Source organism: Thermobia domestica, chromosome 1 (genome assembly GCF_964235325.1).
Source record: "Thermobia domestica chromosome 1, izTheDome1.hap1.1, whole genome shotgun sequence".
Taxonomy (NCBI): Eukaryota; Metazoa; Arthropoda; class Insecta; order Zygentoma; family Lepismatidae; genus Thermobia; species Thermobia domestica.
In genome coordinates this window covers 214497336-214518231 of record NC_137454.1, presented here as the reverse complement: position 1 = coordinate 214518231, position 20896 = coordinate 214497336, and the positions used below count along the sequence as shown (strand labels likewise).

Sequence of the window (20896 nt, the reverse complement as noted above, 5' to 3'; positions counted from 1 at the left end):
CTGATAGAGAGAAATTTCATCTCCTTTGCCACTCTTCTAGAAGTTTCAAGACTTGAAAACACCTGGAAAGAGAGTGGGAGAGAGAGAGTAAATAAATGAATAATAATTTAATATTTTTAATTTGGCAAGATATCAAAATCAGACGAAATTTCCAAGAATTAGTATATGATTTCAGTTTTACTGTCACTTTAGTTATTTTCGTTTGCGTGTTCGAACATAGTAGTAAACGTGTATCATGCAATTCTTGATTCAAAGGATTTGCCAACAGTTCAGCCTTAATTTTGATGATAGTACAATTTGTTTGCCTGGTTGCTAAAGTCAAATCGAAAAAAGAAAAGAATTTTTTTATGTCACTTTGACCTTTTCGAGTAGCTACATTGTATAATGGACCATCTGGTACTAGATACTGTCCATTATACTACAATTCACAATGTAGCTTCTCAAATGTGAAAAAGTAATACACTGTTTTTCCAATTTGACGCAAAAGAAACAAGCATGTTCTATTCTCGTATTTTCTAATTGTAGTAACAAAAATAGAGATAATTGTACATAAGAGAATAAGACAAATGGGAGAAATGTAAAAATGAAATTCCACCTTTGTGTAAATCTCTCCATATAACAAGTCAATGAGTGAGTGATTACTGGCTGATCGATCAACGCCCTGACCAAACTGCTTGAGCCAGAAACTTGAAATTTTGACAGTGCATAAGATTTGTGACATAAGATACCACTAAAGAATTTTTAAAAATTCGAAGCAGAAAGAGGGAGAAATGGGGTGGCAATTATTATAGTAAAAATGCATATCTCTGAAGGGCAGAGACATGAAATTTGGTATATTTGCTTCGTGTTTAAAATTATCAGATACATGTTTCACCGCTTTTCTATATTTCTCTAGAAGCTAAGAAAAAAGTGGGAAGAAAAGAGTGAGAATTACAATTGTTATAGCAGGATGATCATATCTCAAAATTCTTTAAGGTTCGAGACATGAATATTGGTATTTAGACTTTTTCATTTACAATAACTAAAATGCCTGTTTCATTGTTCTTTGTTTCCCTTACAAGGAAACAAAAAACAGTCTGGGTTGCAGTTGTTAAAACAAGATGACCATATTTCGAAATTCCTTAAGGTTACACACATTGAAATTTAGTATTTAGGCCTTTCATTTAAAATAATTAAAGACGTGTTTCAGCGCTTTCCTTAGAAGGGAAGAAAAAGAGTGGAGATTCCAATTGTTACAATAAGATGACCATAACTCGAAATTCCTTAAGATTAGTGGCATGTTCGGGATATGAAACTTAGTATATTAACTCCTTATTTAAACCAAGTGGGAATATGTCACAGTATTTCCGGAAATTCCGCTTTTAGCGAGAGAAGGGGGAGGGAGCAATTTATATTTTTTTCTCAATATATAGAGATTACTTCAAGGAGGAAAAACGGATAAACTATTGGAAATTAATTTTTGAACATAGAACTTGGACGGAGATGTGTTTTATCAGTTTACTTCAATCGAAATACGTGTTTTAAGGGGAAAATGCAAATTTTTCGCAAAGAACAGTACCGTAAAAGTATTTTCGCTGTGGAAAGCACGAAAGCAAAGGCTGAAACATGAGGTGAGGCCAGAGACCGAGCAAGTATTGAGGTATGGGATTAAAGTCCCTAGCTAGTACGTAATATTTTTTCAATTGCGCGGAATTTTGCAAGTAAAGGAAACATTTAATTACAGGAGTGTCCTTTGTGTCGGAGCAGCAGTAACCACAATAATATATATATTAGTTTTCATTTTTCCACCTAAATACATTGTTTAGAAGCGCTTTAATGTCTCATCTCAACCATCTTTATGCTGTTTATTTAGTCACTGTGTACCACTCAGTCGTTAATGAGAATAACCTACTATTGTTTCTGCACGCACAAGCTAATAATAAAATAGTAATAGCAAAGCGGAGTGGGGAACATAGGAACAATTAAGTTCAGTTTTTGTTCTTTCTGTTTTGCTGGTGCACGCGCTAATCTGAAAACTAAAATGTGTGTGTGTGTGTGTATGTGCTTATGTTTCTATATAAAACAACAGTGTTCCAAAACGCAGTTTTCAGGCTCAACCAATTTGCATGGTCGTAACTAACCTTGCAGCCATAACAGCAACTGGAAATTTCGTTTCTGCGGAAACTGATCGGAAATCGAACGAGTTGCCAGTATATGCAGAACATTAGAATGCGCGAGTGGGTGTGGATGTGCTGATTCGATAACGAGCTTGAAACCTTTATAACTGGGTTATCATCTCTTCTCACTCTCGCTCCTCTTCTCTTCGTCATGCAAGTTTTTCATTCGTGATACGAGTCTAAATCAGAATTGTCAACACAAGCGCCATCTTCATTTAAGCAATTTGTAGAATATCAAAGTTTCTGTTGATTACAAGTAACTTCGCACACTAAAAAATTTAAAAGGAAGAACTTCGCGTTCTTTTTTTTTTCTGTCGATAGCGAAGACGAAGTAAAATTATTTTGTTTAGTGTGCAATAATTACAAAAAAAAAAAAAAAAAAAAAAAGAAAAGAAAAAGAAAAAAAAGAAAAGCGCTGAATGTGAAATAACTTACCTCAAAAAATGTAAGTGGTTATCTAATAAAATTATTCTCGAAACTGAATTATGTGTACATTTTATCAGAATCGATGAAATGTAACAAATTTCAGTTTCAGTTCACATTTTATTCTCAGTTTTACGATTGACCGTACTTGTTATCGTGAAATGTTGTGTATTGCACCTGAGAAACTTACGTGTACTTTTACATTTATTTGCTTGATAAACTATCAGAAGACAAATTTAAATCTTTCCTATTTGAAAATGTGGTAGATTGTGCGTTTATACATACAAAGTAAAAGGGTAAAAAATACTAATTTTAAAGCTGTTATTTAAAGACGTATCTTGTATGCAAATAATCGCAGCTCGTATTTACTGTCTGAAATAATTTATACTCTCAGTTATACTTTTTCTTTGAAATACAATATTTTAAAATCTAAAGTTATTGGTGGACATACATAATATGAACAATTGGCACTAAATTCTTATCGATATGTCGTGTGAATAGCGTGACAAGTGACAGGACTGCTATGGCTCAGTTGTAGAGCGCTCACCTCTGGTGTATGGGCTCCTTTTGTTCGATCCCAGTTCCCACAAAATGGTCTTTGTAGTGAACAAACACTATGTGCTGGGTTTTCTCGGAGTTCTCAGTTTCCTCTGATTTTCTTTTTCTACCATTATCATCAGTTTCATTACTACAGTCTCCCTTACCTTGGTGCATAAACATGGGGCGTTAAATTTAAATTTTAAAAAATGACCAGAGACGTGTCCAATACCGAAATTATCAATTTTAGTGTATATTTATTTATAGAAACAAATGGTACTAGTCGTTAGTGTATATTTATTTATAGAAACAAATAATACTAGTCGATCTGTAATATCTTTGTTTCTTGAAAATATAACGGGTATTCAAAATTTTTACACAATGGGAACTTTTTTTTCTTTTTAATAGTAGCATTAGGACGATGAAATTTTGTGTGCATGTACTTGTGTTTTCTGTATACATTCGGTAAAATTCCGGACGCTGACTACTATACCCTATTTGACACACGCAATGAGTTCTTGGTCATTGGCAATCTGCCTACCACGAAGACGACCAGACAAAGAAATCGGACGGACGCATGTCCGGACTTCAGGGTGGTTGAGGGACCACTTCCCACCCATACTTCTGATCTTCTGCTGTGTGTGATTGGCAGAGTGGGGTCTCATATTATCTTTGTGGAGACAGTTTGATTATTTTAGAGCTCGATCTCTTTTGTCTTTAGACTAAGGCTGCATTAATGTTTTAAAACTACCGACAGATAACGTAGTCTTTTCAACAAGCTGTCGTGTACACATTTGTCATTCCTGATGAGTTTGTTAACGTCCTGCAGTTGATTGTCTACCGAACCGTGGTTGGTCCAGCAGACTGAAATCACCACTATGGAACCTTTTGTATCCATCGCTGGATATTGCTGCAGTCCATCGTCTCATCCTCATGCACAAGAAGCAGTTTGTGTTGAATTGATGTGGCTGAATGTTACCGGTTTTGTTTAGGAATTCAGTGACAGACCGTTGGCGAGTGCGGGTATTCATGTCCTTATCCATTGTTGGCGTGCCAGCAGAGGAAGAAAATTTCTTATACAACTTCAGCATATAGGGCACAGGTACATTCACAAAAATGTTTATGGCCCATCATATAAAACTTTTTGAGCGCCTTTTATAGTATATGTCCTAAAAATTATATCATCTCGAAGATACTTGATATAAAGAACTTTAAATTGTAATTTTACGTAAATAAACATTTTAATCAAAGTAAAGCAAAAGCTAATTATGAAAGCTTTTCTTTTTTAGTTTGAAAACTAATTGTATCCTTCAGAGTGTTCTTCATTAGAGAATCGTTACGAGAAATATTTGTAACTCAGTCAGATAGAACCGAGTAAATAAAAAAGAAAAGAAGTGATCATTCTTGTGTCGCTTCGCCAATATTGTCGATTTTTACCATTGCCCAAGAGGAAAAATTGGTATTGCATAAGCTACTCTAGAGTCAAGCAACAAAAATGTAGAACTCAATTATTCCGTTACGTGGTAAGACAAGGCATTTGTAAAAATTACCTAGTTGTGTTGCATTATGATCTCGTGGCTGTAAAAGTACTAATACTGGATTATCCGATTTATGCGATGAAGTGGCAAGTGTACTGTGCGAGCAGTATTTTTAAATTCACAAGGTGAACGGGTAAGAGCCATAATTTCCCTACTAAGTTCTGACATCTAGAACTACACTCAGCATTACGTGGTTGTATTGTAAATTCAGGTTTGTCATAATTTCATGCAGAAGTTTCGGAGTAACATTTCTTAAATGACACTCCATTCGTGAATATTGACATTAATATCTATTTCACTGTGCAGAATTTGGTTATTATTCATTCTTTGGTTCTCGTGTTATAATCAAAAATGAAGCGAAAAGAAACAAAATATGACTGACTTCAACATAAAATTACAAATACGGACAAATCAATAAAATTATTATATCAATTGATCTTGGGTTAACTGGAGACTTCGTCCCTACACTCCCCGTATTTGCTCGGCCTACAGCTTCGTACTTCGTGTTTCAGTCTGTTTTTTCGTGCTTCGACACAGCGAACATATGTTTACGGCTAGGGTCGGATCCAGGATTTTCTGAGGGGGATGCACTATAACTACCAGAATAACCAGACTCATTGAAACTCTTGTGACAATGTTCTTTACACTTCAGAACGGTGATACATAGAACTGAAGAAAGGGGGGGGGGGGGTTAAAGGAGATCGCAAGTGGTGTGCAGGAAAAATTGTTCTCTGTTCCCGGCTTCTGCTTCCTTCCCTACTTGACAAATGTTATTTTGGTTTGTTTGGTAAAGCCTTTTCCTTCAACCTTCAGAAAATCGACTTGCAAAACTCCTCTTTCTTTTAAGCCCCAAACGGAAACATGACGGCAGAAAGTTTCGGGAAATGTTGATATTTTCACTGCTGGCTTCTCATTTTAGATAGTGTATATGTACAAATCCGACCCTGTTTAGGGCATTGGGCATTATTCTTTGCGAAGACCTTAAACCGCTTTCCCCCTTACAATACGCATTTCGATCAAAGTGAAATAAAACTCATCTCACTCCAAGTGCTAACCGTGTTCAAAAGTCTTTCAGATAGTTCACCAGATTTCCCCTAATGATGAAACTGATAACCTCGAATTCATTTTTAAATATTAAGAAAACAATTAGAAATTGCCCCCTCCCTTTCTCATTAATAGCGGAATTTTCGGAAATACTGTGACATATCCCCACATGCTTTGAAGAAGGCGCCCATATACCAAGTCTCGTATTCCTAACGTATTCCTAATCTTGGGCACCTTATTATAACAATTCAACCCTTCACCTTTCTGCTTTTCCTTCTTTAATTGTTTTAAATAAAAATTCTAAATACCGAATTTCTTGTCTGTAACCTTAAAGAATTTCGAGATATGACCAACTTACTTTTTAACAATTGCATTATTCCCCGCCTTTTTCCCTTGTAGGGAATGAATATACCATTTATTTTGAAATTACATATAAATATATAACACGTATATCATGTAATATTCCAAACAGGTGTAATATTACATGTCTATAGCCACATATACATAATAAGCATATGGCACATCCCGATATTATTAATATATCCATTTCAGAGTATCTTGTTTGGAAAGCTAGTTGCATTAATGTAATACCTCAGATTGCATCCCCCAAATTACCGTCATGTCATACATAATAACTTACTCTGGTCCTCTGGTTACACACATTTTGCATCATACATGCAGTACACTAGTTAGTATCTGTACACACACACTTTAACAAAAATATAATTATCAAATAATATACATTATTGTGCTACATATAATTTTAAGTGGAAAGTCTGAATACCAATTTTCATCTCTATAATCTTAAAGGATTTCGAGATATGGTCATCCTGTTACAGATGTTGTTACCCATCCTTTTTCTTCCCTTCTAGGGGAAATATAGAAAGACAGTGAAACAGTATCTAATTATTTTAAATGGAAATATGATATAGCAAATTCGGAAACATAGACATTACACTATAATAATTGCCACTCACACTTCCCTCCTTTCGTGTCGAGTTTCCAAAAATAAATCCTTCTTTAGTAGTACCTTACGTCAGAAATGCTGTGTACTGTCAAAACTTCAATTTTCTAGGTAAGCGATTTGGCCCGAGCGTTGACCAATCAGTCAGTCAGTCACTCAAGACTACTACTTTTTATATATAAAGCATTAATGGAAAATAGATAGGTTTTCCTCTAAGTTCCTTATACAAATGTTTTATGTACTATTTACACATGTTAAAATCTTCCTAATTTACAGGCACACTCCAAGTATGTACCCGATCTCAACGGCGGGAGCCGGTTTCCGTAGTCCGTACCCTTCGTCTTTACCTATTACAAGTACAAGTTTATCCAGGTAAGGAATTGTGTATCCTCCTTTCTAGTGTTAAAATTGAGCATTGCCTATTCAATTCAATGCACAAAGCAGAACATTTATATGAGTTAAATTTTTCAGATAAAGACAATTATTTCTCTTGAAAAGCATCAGAAGTTTCTAAACAAATATAAATTATCGTGTAAAAGAACAATAAATAACTTTAAGTAAATAATGTCAAACTTATTTTTAAAAGAAAGGAAATAGAGAAAAAGAAAATATATACTTATTACAGTAGTAAACAGAAAATTGGAATAGAAAGCAAGAAAATATTGACCAAAAAGAATTTAATTATTGTTAGTTTTTGAATCAATAATAAAATAACTTCCTATATATCATATCTGGAAATTCACAGTGTACTTATGTAGGTGTGTATTTCCGTGTTTGACACGAAACAACTTAATCTATTTACTAAAATTAGTTATTTTGCTCAATAATGCATTAAGTGTTCTCATCATTAATTAGGTATTTATAAATAACGACTCTATTATTGATACCTTCTTTCATGCAGAGTTCTAGTGTTCGTAATGTATGTTGTACCAAAAAAAAATACATTTTTTTAATGTTCTTTTTATCTTAGGTTTCTGTTTTAGTTTTTCTTTGTTATAGTCTAGTGTGATTTAATTCTTTAATTTTGATGCATTACTCCTTTTTTTCACTCCATCTTTTGTTGACGTTGCATACTACTATTAATTAGTCTGTATTCATTTGAAGCGACTTTTACAGGTTTTCACCAACAGGGTTAATTCAACCCCATCCGGGTCTTAGTCCTCATCACCCTTCTCTATCGCATACGGCTATTATGGCCCAGGGACCAAAACAAGAACTTTCGCAATCGGTGGAACAAAACCACAGGTAAGGGTTTTGACTAGTTAACCATGATTGGGTATCTAACAAATAAATGACATAACATATAGGATACAAGATAGTTATATGTTAAACAAACAGGTATTTCTTTCACTAGACTGTAGATTTAAACACACAATTCACTATTTTTCAGAAATTTATACTCACTGCATTGGTAAGTTATTATACGTAAATATTTTTGTCCGTGTAATTCATGTACTAATAAATTTAAAGTAGGAATAACATTGTATAACAACAACAAATGCATAAATAGTTTCGAAATGACAAAATTGTGTTATATATCGTTTTAAAAAAACGTGTAAGTATTTAACGATAGTTCTAACTCATATTAAGGCATGCTTCGTAAAATCAAAAATATTTGGTTTGCTAAGATTTTTTCCTCAGTACTGTACTTAGCTTCGGAAACAACCTTCGGCAGCGGCTTCAATTTCTGTAACTTCCATATCCATCTATAATTTCCAACATAATTTTGAAGTTCTACTGAAATAGAACTACGAGATTGTACAATTATATAAGTCATACGTCATGTCATTTTTGTGTCTTACAGGAAAATGTCCATATTACTTTAACTGCCATTCGTAAAATTATTGAATATTGATACCTTCTTTCAATAAAATTATGAATCAGTTGTCATGAATAACTGTATCGTGTCGAGACTTCGTTTTAACAGGCGTGGCGTTAGAATCTGTAGTTGGAAACTTATTTCACATTTTTTTCTCCTACAAATGCGAGTACGGAAGGTCAAATTATTTGTTTAATCAGGTATCAAAAGTGCTCTCTATAATCTGTTTATAAAGTAAATGTTTAGATTTTCAGGTGAAGTACTTTTTCTCAATTCCATCACATACACATTTACCAAATGTTAAAAGAGTCTCCAAAGCAGTAACAGTAACATATGAATTTATTTTCAAGAGGGATCTTTTGTATTCTACATTCTTGTCTTCTACTTTGAAAAAAAATAACAATAAATTACATTACGTTCCCTAGCGTGTAGAATATTAAATTTTGGCCAAGACATATCTGGTGAAATATTTACCATATTACAAAAGCAAGGTAAATAGCTTGAATACAATAGAATGATATTCCATTTCTAAGTAAATTCATGTAATTTAAAAGAACCACTTGCATTTTGTAGTGTCCAAATCTATAACAGTTACGTAAATATTCAATTTTACTAGTTATCAAAATCATCTACTCTAAATGACTTGCGTCGACTTTTTCCTCATAGAATAATTTCACACATGAATAAATAAATAAATAACTTCTCGTTGTCCAGGACAGGGGTTAAAAATGTAACTCCGTAAATTTTCTTGTAGTTCATTGTAAGTTCAGTCTCTGATTCTTAGATTCACCACTGCATCATTTGGTCGCCTCAGAATCTTCAATAAACGCTCATCTGAATAAAAATTTACAAAGATCTGAACAATTGTGTAGTAGTAAAGCTTTATCGTAAGAATATGTTCACACAGGGTTTCTATTTAAGCCCTCCACTTTTGTGCTGTTGTTAATAATCCAACCGATTTTCCCCCTGCTCGTTCCCTGCTTTCTTGTTTAGAAGGATTGACTTTAATGAGGGCTCTGCAAGAGGGTATTTTGTTGGATTAGCCAATACCCGAAGCTTCTAGCAAGAACACGATTTCATTACATTCCTTGTTGGGAGTGGGGGAGGGCCTTGGAGAGTCTGGGGTCTGTCCCTATTGGTCAATGCAAGTTTCCATGGCAACACAATGAGCAGCAGAGAAATGGTGTTGTGTTGAGAAAGGAAATTTGCAAGGGTTGAGCTAGAAAGATGTTTGGTAAAATAGTTAGATTTTAATTTTACGGAGCTTTTTCTCAATTATATTGAGTGAAAACGTAGTAGCAACAACGCAAAGTAAGTTCGTATTTTGTGTATAGAAATACTACTAGTTTTTTTTTTTTTTTTTTTTTTTTTTTTTGTCGTATGTTTTGCATTATCACATAATCATTATTCCTGGTTTATTGAATGACACAAAATAAGGTGAGATGACAAAATTCTTTTTAAGTTATTGAGAATAATCAGAAACAACTCTAGAAGTGAATTAGAAATTTCTTAACAAAGCTCTGCTTTTAGAATTGTAAATTATTATCTGAAAAATTCCGGCATCTAGTAATCCACTAAATATACCTCAAGTTCATTCTGGTACTTTCGGAGACGATATGTAACTTGTAATATAATGCTGTTTGTGAAAATTGCAATACCAAGGAAGACACGTAAGAGTGGAATTGCAATCAGAGCTTCTATACGTCATGGTAACGAATCAGACAGGCGTGGTGTGTACCTGAGGATTCTCCTCCCATGCTGCTGTATACGAGTCCTCCAAATATTGATACTAACTGATAAGAGAGCCATGACGAACAAGACATCGACAAACCATATTCCATACATATCCGTTGGTCATATCAGGCGACCGCGCAGACCATGGAAGCAAAGGTACCAGTCTTTTTTCGAAGAAAACTTGCACATGTGACCAGACTGAAATATTGAGTCCAGAATTGTCTAAGAAATGTAAACCCCGGCCTCCTAATACTTCCTTATTGTTACAGTCACTCTGTTTATATAGCCCTCAATAAGTAGCAGCTTGAATCGCCTGTTGTGGTCGATGGTGTTCCACACCATTACGCATGCCGGTCGGTTGTTATGATGCTCGACAACGCACGTTGGTAGATTGTGCTCACCACGATAGCGCCTAATGCATATGAAGTCATTACTACCGGTTAGGTTGGAACTGGACTCATCGTGAAAAGCGCGACGTCTGCCAATCAGCATGCCAGCAACGATATTCATGCACTTTGCAGCCTGAGGCATTTGTGATTCTGCATTAGTTGAAATCGACGCAAAGATATCCACGTCACTAGTTCAGCGTTCAGTTGATTCCATCAAACCATCTAGCTAACACTGTGTACAACGATGTGTGGACTATCAGACCGTGCGGACAACATATCTTCTCATTCCGTGGAATGATTACATTGCGCGATTCACTGACCAATCGTCACTGTGAAAAGTTCAGTTTGTTTCCATACACGCATCACTGTTGTTGTGGCGGTACACCATGTGAGCGAATAGTCGCCTTCCTGTAGACCGACCACGTAGTCGCCTTCGCAGGGGTCTTGTTTAAATGGCCACTTTTGACGTCGACGAAGCAAAGTTGACTGTTCTTTTGCTCAGTTATGTGAGCGTTTCGTAAACCGCCCTTCCGTGATACATGCCATTCACCGACCTGAGGGCGTTACTGTACCCACACATGCGTTATCCTGCGAAAATTATAATCGTTCTTACGTCGTATCTTACGTACAAATGGTGAGTTTAGACATATTCCCGTTTTTCCTTCATGGACCTGCAATTTTCATATCCGTGTATGCTTAATTATTCTTACATCCGCAATTTGATAATAAATCAGTATTATCAGTGGAAAAGTTATAATAGCGTACTTCTCTATTATCTATGAAGTGCTATGTTACACGTACTATCTGGTACTACCAGACAATGTCGTTACGTATAGAATATTAATATTGCAATAAATACTTTGAAATTAGTTAAGGTGGAAAATTTCACTCCTAGGTTAAATATTAAATATTAATACATGCTAGTTAATAATCTCAAATCGTAAGCATGGCCTCTGACATCAGGAACATCTTTGCATCGCAATCCTACCTTTTATACAAGTTGATAGTAGTTGTGAATATTATTAAAAAAATAATTCTTCCCCATCGTGCGAAAATCTTATATATCGATGAATTTCTAAAATTCATGGTGTCAAATAGAGTCCCTTACCCTGCATGCAATATTAAAATAAATAGTAATATAGGTGAATAAATTTGGTATGAAAGTATACCTAACACTTCCCTTTTAGAAATGAATTTGTTGAATGGGGAAATTTGTCATTTCCAAGAGCAAAGCCAGAGTTGAAAGGAAACCGAGTGTTCCTGTAACTTCGCGTGGGTGCGTATGCTTGCAAGAGCATTTGCTGGAAAAGACTAATGGGCGTTAGAAAGTTACGCACACAATAGTGGCAACACGCGAGGCAACCATCAACCCCTACCAAAAGTTTCAATTATTAACAAAAAGTTTCTTTTCTTTCTGGAGGATGCCAGTATTTTTTTATTGATCACTTCATAATTAACTATCTTTTTCTTTTTTCTCACTTCCTTTTTCATAGTAGTTTCAGTGCACGCAAAAAGAATTTTTAAAGAGTAACGGAGATCTAAAAGACATTTTTAAAATAAACTAATAATAATAGTAATAACAAAATAACGATTAAATTTTCGTCTTGATGTTTTTTAAAAGTACGTCAGTTGAGCAGATAACAAAGACTTTAAACATCGCTATCAAGTCAAATTACCTAGCTCAGTATGAAGGCAGTTTATACAGGGTGTCCCAAAATGAATGGCGAAAAATAAAACCACAGATTCCTGGCAGCAGAACAAGAAAAAATGTTTATATGACATATAGTCCGGAAATGGACAGGGGCGGAACTAGACAGCTTTAAATGTTAGGGGAAAAGAATTTCATACCTGCTAGCGCAATAATGATAGGAGTTAGGAAGGGGGTTCAGAAAGACATAAAAATCGTATCGGCTTGACATGTTAAACGCGTATTACATAACTGCGCCAGAGTTTCTCCATACGTCATTCAAGGATTCACCGAATGTCTGTACGAGAGGGATAATGAAACGGTGCAGTAAAGATGGAAACCATACAGAAAAAAATGCACGTACATGTACGATGGGAGTCAAAGCAAAGAAAACTTAGCATGATTGCATGATCTCTGGGGCAATGGAAAGTGGTATTCCAGATACAAACTTGCAGAGAGAGGGTAGAAATAAGAACAAGTGTAACTAGTTGTGTCATGTATTGAAATAACAGGCAAAATCCACAACGACGTACTGTATTTGTAACATAGTGTCTTACACAGAGTAGCACTAAAAACTACTAGGTCATACGTGCTGACAATAAACGTACCTAGAGATGATGTTCAAAGTGCTGTCCTCCCACATCTATGCAACGTGCTAATCGTGAGTTTCGAATGCATTCCATCACTCCCGGTGTGTTGGTGACTGTTCACACGCATCTTCAATGCGGGTTTGTAAATCGGCAAGTTCCTTTCCCTAAGTGTGATGCCCCCCTCCCCACATTCGAAGCTGTCTAGCTCCGCCCTGTCCACTTCCGGACTATATATCATATAAGCTTTATTTCTTGTTTTGGTGCCAGGAATCTGTAGTTCCATTTTTCACCATTACGTTTGGGACATCCTGAATATAGCGCAAGTGTGCTAACCTACTTAGTAAGTTAGTGTTGCCACTAAGATATAGAACAAAGGTAGGGCGTCTGGTGTAATTCATTTCAAAGGGTATTCAAATAACGTTAGTGCTAGAAATAATTTATTTCTTGGTATAAAAGACATTTGAAATATAGATCTCTTTGTGACTTGAAGAGTGAGTTTTAGCACACTTGGGTTTTTATAAGATTTCCTTTAAATAGAACTGTTTTCGCCATTGTAATAGATTCTTATGTATGTGTGTTAAGATTGTTTGTTTGTTTTTTTTGGGTAACAAATAGCTAAATAAATTTATATAGCAATTATTAGTTTTTTATTAATTTACTTTATTGTTTTTCGATGTCATGAAAGTAAAAAAACTTAAGCAAAAAGTTGTGTCCAAGGTGATAGCTAGTTTTGAACGTGTCCATATGAAGCTGTGTATGAAATATTGAAGCTGGGATGCCGTGAGGAAGTGCGAAATTAGTAATACGCAGTCCACAAAGTGAACATTCATTTGTATGAAAGAAACACGGAACATAATTTCACTCAAATGTTATATATGAGTGAAATTATGTCATTCACAATATATATAAATGTTCTACACCCAACACTTATCTCGTTATTTCAATTAAAAACAAAAGGTCATAGGAAAAAGGTATTTTGACATAGTGCTGTGGAACAACTAGATATATCATTAAGGGCAGAAAGGGGTACTGCTGAAGTCCCATGTTTTTGCTAGTAATCGAGTTACCGAAAAGTAAGCTGGGGTCTCGAAATCCCATTGTGGAACTTTATTTCGAGATTCAATAAAATGTTGAGGGCGAGATAACTCCTTTGTCGCCAATTCTACTTTCAGTTTCCCACAGTATTGTGTTTAGTCCGTAGTGGATAGTGTTTTTGTTACTGAGAACCTAAAACGCACCCAAAGAGAAACGTTGGTTTTCGACAGGACACTTATCTGAAATTTTTTGACTATATGTACTGAGATTGTCCTGTGCTGAAGTATAGACCGTGATAAACTGTTGTTTGTCGCAAAAATATCTTACAAGTAAACCTTACGTTTGGGTGAATCGAGTTGCTGACGGAGACACATATGAAAAAGTAGTACTAAATGTGGTCAGTATTTCAGTGAAGTTATAGGTGCGAAGCTCCAGGGGTTTAGGAGATATAGCTACCAGAACATTACATGGAAGTACAGAATAGTCTTCATACAGTTGGAGGTAAAAGCTCTATAAGACCTCTTGTAACGACAAAAGATGAATAACAAATATATGGGTACATATTAGGACTAGGGAGAAGTCATATAGTAAGGGTATACCTGACGGCGGCCAGCTTGAAATCCGCCATTTTGAATGAAGGTTAAGTTTTTAAAAAAGGAATAGGGTCATGTGATACATGATTTAAGACTCTGATTTAATCAGAAGAACAATGGTGACGTTAATTTTGATTTACGCGCAATTGGTAAAAAGTTACAGGGAAATTAAATATTGTTGCAACATATGTATTAGTCCTTTACCCCGCCTTGTAAATTTTGTGTTAATGATAATAATTAAATAAAAAGCATGTGGATAAATATTAGGTCTATGGTAAGAGTTGCCTTGATGGCGGCCATGTTCAAATCCGCCATTTTGAATCAGACAAAAGTTTTAAACAAAACGCATAACAGTGACATCTTATTAATAGCAAATTTGCCATAAATCCAACGGTATAACCATTTTTGCTTTATCATTATTCAGCACAAAATTAAATGGGAATAGAGTAATGCAATAGATGACTTCGGGCTAGAAGTTAATCAAAAATAGAATGTTGGCGTTACAATGTTAGTTGTTTGATGCTGTACTTGCACGCCATTTCGTTGTTTTTCTTGTATCCTGTTCACATCTATTTCTCGTTCGCTATTTAAAACTTTGTCTGATTCAAAATGGTGGATTTGAACATGGCCGCCATCAAGGCAACTCTTACCATAGACCTAATATTTATCCAACTGCTTTTTATTTAATTATTATCATTAACAAAAAATTACAAGATGGGGTAAAGGACTAATACATATGCTGCAACAATATTTAATTTCGATATAACTTTTTACCAATTGCCCGTAAATCAAAATTAATGTCACCATTGTTCTTCTGATTAAATTCGCGCCTTAAATCATGTATCACATGACCCTATTCCTATTTTAAAAACTTAACCTTAATTCAAAATGGCGGATTTCAAGATGGCCGCTGTCAGATATACCCTGACTATATGACTTCTCTCTAGTCCTAATATGTATCCATATATTTGCTATTCACCTTTTGTTGCTACAAGAGGTCTTATAGAGCTTTTATCTCCAACTGTATGAAGACGATTCTGTACTTCCATGTGATGTTCTGGAAGCTGTATCTCCTAAACCCCTAGAGCTTCGCACCTATAACTTCACTGAAATACTGACCACATTTAGTACTACTTTCTCATATGTGTCTCCGTCAGCAACTCGATTCACCCAAACGTAAGGTTTACTTGTTAGTAATAAATTATCATCACAAATCTATATCATATGATTTTCCTAACTAGTTCTTCGTTTTCATCGCATTTCTGATTTTGTGTAGTAAACTATGATGCGGTACCGCTTTAAAAAATATTGATGTATTAGATTTCATTTACTCTGCAAGGTGAGAACATTTGAATATAAGTAAGCTTTCATAAATTCAGCTTTTCTGTTTCCTACTTCATGTTTTTAATTACCAACAAAGTACTGCAAACAAGTTTGCAAAATTATAAAATACACTGGTGTGCAAAAGTTAAGGCCGAACGTAAGCTTTGCATGCTGTGTCACTCCCATGTGACATAGATTGGTGAATCTTAAACCATACATAGAATTTACGGTTTACGGCCAAAATATTTCATATCAATTTGACGACAATATATTTTAGCAATACAGTGCACTTTCATACATCTCCACATCTCACACCGGTTAATTACCATCATGGCTTGAAACTTTTGGTTTTCAATATCATAATTTGTTTAAAAAGTCGGTTTCTGCTAAAAATATGATAACAGGAAACAACAGAAAGAAACACATGGTTCGAAGAACAAAAGTGAAACTTTTTTTTAGAAGCAGTAACTTAACATTGAAAGCACAGCGACTCATGATGCTCCTGACATTATAGGAAGAGTAAAATGGTCCTTTAAAAAATGTGTGACCAGCACGGATAGTGATGGATGCTCTGCTTACAAGGTTGGTAATGAGTTATGGTATGGAGTTCCATTCCTCCAGCAGCGGTATTCACAACGGTTGAATTTTCCTTAGCGTGTCTGGACGTGCTGCAAGACGTCCCCAATACCATTCTAACGTGTTCGATTGGATTCAAGTTGGGGAACAGATAGGGCAATCTATTCATTAAATATCCTTTTGTGACAAGAGTTTCGCAATCTGTGCTGTTCGATGCAGTTATCATCCTTAAAGAAAAAAATCTTGGCTGATTGCACTTCTGAAAAGACTGGCATAGAGAAGAAGGAGTACACAGTATCACAATAATGTTACCCGTTGAAGAAATGGGAGGTCGGTATATGCCAATCCAACATTGTCTCCCTACACAGAAACATCGGACCACCAAAATGATCATGCTCGAAAATATTTCTGGGTTCGTTGCGTGTTTCTACCTATCTCCAGATGTGTGTATGTCTAAAATTATTACTCAGACTGAATCTGCTCTCATTGGAAAAGAAACGCGATCCCACTCCTCGATCCAGTACTGATGTTCTTGGCACCACCGCAAACGGGATACCCCTAACAACGGAATGCAACGTTATGGCCGTCGGGCAATGGAATATTATTCCCATGAAGCCTACGTGCTACTGTGGAGCACGGACGACTTGTAATCCTTGGAGATGTGTTTCCGATCGCATCCGTTGTTTGACGTCAATCCCTTCTTGCCCGTTTCACAATGTAGCCCTTGCCCTTTGCTGTAGTTGCCGTGGTCAGCCACCACTTCTCATTCCCACAGCATTGCATGTGGTTCGGAATGCTAATCATGTAAGGAAAACAATGCATAATACCAAAATCCAGGGCCAGCTCGTCAATTTCTGTCCTCGTTTAGTTTGCCGATGATTCTTCCCCGTGTGAAATCACCCAAATATTGTCATGGGCCATGTTGTAACACCACCATAATGTACCTAGGTATGTTAACTCTCGAACACATACTATCTCGTACCTTCATTCAACTTCTTCGTGTTAGACGAGCAGGCCCATTCGGCGCTATGGTTACACCGACTTCATGCTATACAACGTCTTGCTCCCTGTGCACATGTGAGAAGCCTCTGGCAACATGCTGCCTGTCTTTCATTGCCATCGACCATACATAACGTTTTATTTACTTTATGTATCTCGTCCTCAAGTTTTGCACATCTGTGTATATGTTTGCAGTAGAGAGCTTAGAGCTATGTAATTCCGTACTTGGTGTGCTTAAAAATAGTAGTCCGTCTTAGTGAAAGCTTACGTACCAAATTGAGAGTGTTAATTACCTAATTTTGAGTTTTTCATATCAATATTCACATTAGATTGGGCATCGTAAGAACTGTGTTTTCCCTTTCATAATCATACTTAATTTATCACGTACTAAAAATTCGTACGATTCGGATGTAGTATCTAAACACATTCATATACTTTTCTAATCTTTTTATGTAATTTATCAAGTCAAAAACATTTATACAGTAAGTTCAAATTTTTGTACAGCAGTGACAACAGTTATTTCAAGAAAGAAAAGTTTTACTTTCCAAGTAATGTTCTACTGATTCATTTGAAATGTTGCCATTTTACACAAACAACATAATCTAGGATTTTATTGTTTTTCAATTTAATGTAACATGCATCACTATGCATTTAGGAAGATGCAGTATTTAGTTTGTTAGTAATTTATTTTCTATTGTTTTTGCATGCAATGTTTTGTTATTTTAACGTATTTTCTTCCCCCTCCCCCCTTTCTTTTTCCAATGTTTTACTTGTACTGTGCCTTTTTTGATAACAGAATTTCACAGTGTTTTGTCTTTGTTTCTGTTAGAATAGAGTTTAGTAATTTATCTTTTTCTTTAGCGATTGTCGTATCCCGAATTACGAAGATAAACAGTTTTCAAATTCGCACTTACTTGCTGGTAATTCATCACAGCTTTCCGCAGGCCTTAGATCACCTTATGCATCTAATTCCAGAGCCACTTCTACCGTAACCAGTAGTAGTAATAGTAGTAGCTCCTATTCTGCACTTCAACAGAATTACGACAGCCAATCTATGAAGTTCACTACTAGAACGGGAGTAACTTGCCTTCAGAAACAACAGGCTGTAAACTTAAATCGAACTGAATATCAGGCACATCCTACTGGTACAAATAATGCTGATTTTTTGGAAAATATGTTTGATGAGAAGCAATCAAGATGCTATGATTACGCGAAACCTGAAAGCAATCCGAATGAGCAGTTTATTCCAAATGAAGCATTAGGACATTATGGACATCGTGTTAACAATAATGATCAACTTATTGCGTGTGGCTCGGCTCTTGAACATGAAGTCGGTAATTGCAGTGAAAATGTTGACTCAGTGCAAAATAACATTCTACCTTTCATCGATCTCCAAAAGCAATACATGCAAATGGTGGATTGGTATCACAAGCACCATCTGAGAAACATTGCCATGCAGATACAATGCTACCAGAATTCTCTTCTCATGACGTCGAGAATGGCTGCAGCGAGAGAGACACTGGGATATCCATTTGAATCTCCATCACAACAAATAAAGTCAGAACAATGGTAATGCTTTTTGTGTTTTAAAAGATCGTTGTTGAAAAATCAAATTTCGTAGTTGTATCTTTGATCAATTTCGTACACAGCCACTTAGAATCGTTTACTGTATATTCGCACTGAAGAAAATCATCATCTTGATGTTTCTGATTGTCTATTAATAGCCATCAAATTGTTGATCTTGGATTATTCGTAGGTTGGCAGTAGTATACAAATAACTTTATAATAGTTTTGATTCATTTCCTTGTGTAATTTTGTGCTTGTACATCTGTAATAGATAGATCATATTAAAATAATAGTGTACGTAGTAACATAATTCGATTGCTTATTTTCATTTTGGTACTTTTCAGTAATTTTCTTTAGGAAATCGTTAAATTACCATTGTATAAAACAGTAGGTTACTACGTGAATCAGTATTTGCTCGCTGCCAATCTAACTACTGGTACAATTTATTGTTGAAATAGTGTTCACAAATAGTATGTACGTCACTGGTAGGGGAAGATAAATAACTAACTATAATCTGCTACTTTACATTGCATTTTGTTACATATACATATAGTACATAAAATAAATGAATTACGTCGGCAGAATAAAAACTACGACATACTTCTTAGCGCCATAAAAATTAGTTGTTATCGATTTTCTCGAAAACTGCGCATGAGACTATACTCCCAAACGTGGCATTCTGTTCAGTTCTTATATCGATTGATATGTCTGATCTTTAGATAATATTAGATAATAGTTAAATAAAAATTAAATTTGGATTATATCTCACTAACCTTACTGTGTACAGTCGCTTTGCTAGTCACAAGGAAGGGGAAGAGTGGCGGCCGCTCCCTGGTGGGTACGTATGCTCCCTCCCCAGACATGTTGCATTGCAATATAGATCAAGTAATATAAAACTTTTTTTTTTGTATTAAAAAAAAACTCTCCTCCTGCCCCCTCCCCACACAGTCCAACCTACTGCCACTACAGAGATTTCGTGGTCACAATAGTGTTCGTCTTCTTCTTGACCGGTGTAAGTTCTTTTGAAATCAGAGCGGTTATTTCTAACACAACTTAAAACTTCTTCTTGTGTTCGGTAGACGGTGTTTTTTATGTTGACATTTGCAAACCACTAGTCGAAAGTAATAAAATTACATTTAGATACATGACATCAGCTTTTAATATTCAATTGTCCTTCCGAATACACTATAGTCTAGGTGAAATTCTCTGTTAATTTATTCTTTAACGCATAGGAGTCTTCCATCATTCCAAATAGATGTAAGTATTCATATCTATTTCCATGTTTTAAATTACTATCCGTGAATTTGTTTCGACGTAGTTGAACATACCTCTTCTTTTCCAAATTCATGTTCAGCCCAATTTTCTTCCTTATCAAATAGTTTCATTATATATTACAACTATGTAATATTAAGTGCAGAAAAGAATGGTATCACTAGCAAAACGTGAATGGGTCGGATATTATCAGCTTGTATGATCGCTTTGTTTCGTCAGTTCAGAAACAAGTAATCTTTAAGTTTGGTGAAAAATAGTGCCACTCTGTGTACTTTCTTTTCGATTCACTGTCTTCAAGTACAGCCAAACAGTTAAAATATTCGCACTAACTTTATTATAGATGTTAATCTCTCTTTCTCACACCCACTTCAACGCTTAAACATAACGTAATTGCAGATTAATGAATCGCTTATAATGTTCTTTAGGTTTTTAATACTTGTATCTTCAGTTTTTTACAGTGCGTTGATCCCCTTCTGAACAGTACGCTGACTTTTCTCTACAGTGTTAAGGCTTGATGTTATTTCAATAGTTTTTCTTCAGATGTTACTGTTGAGTTTTCTTACATCATGTTATGCTTTTGCATACTACATTGCAAAGTGTTATATATATTTTCATAGTAATTATTAGTTACGTATCAGGGTGTATTTTTTT

At 35.3% G+C, this 20896-nt stretch overlaps 1 protein-coding gene across 8 annotated transcripts in view; it reads left to right on the top strand.

Moving 5' to 3' along the window:
- LOC145693633 (uncharacterized) overlaps nucleotides 1–20896 on the top strand; it is a 98641-nt gene that overhangs the window by 52615 nt on the left and 25130 nt on the right. For 6 of the 8 annotated variants that reach the window (XM_081769883.1, XM_081769845.1, XM_081769826.1 and 3 more), the window contains exons 4-6: nucleotides 6939–7034; nucleotides 7767–7907; nucleotides 18269–18976. In XM_081769883.1, coding sequence (XP_081626009.1) covers nucleotides 6939–7034; nucleotides 7767–7907; nucleotides 18269–18976 — 945 coding nt within the window. The remainder of the gene's footprint in view (nucleotides 1–6938; nucleotides 7035–7766; nucleotides 7908–18268; nucleotides 18977–20896) is intronic. The other 2 variants (XM_081769835.1, XM_081769873.1) reach the window with 2 other exon arrangements.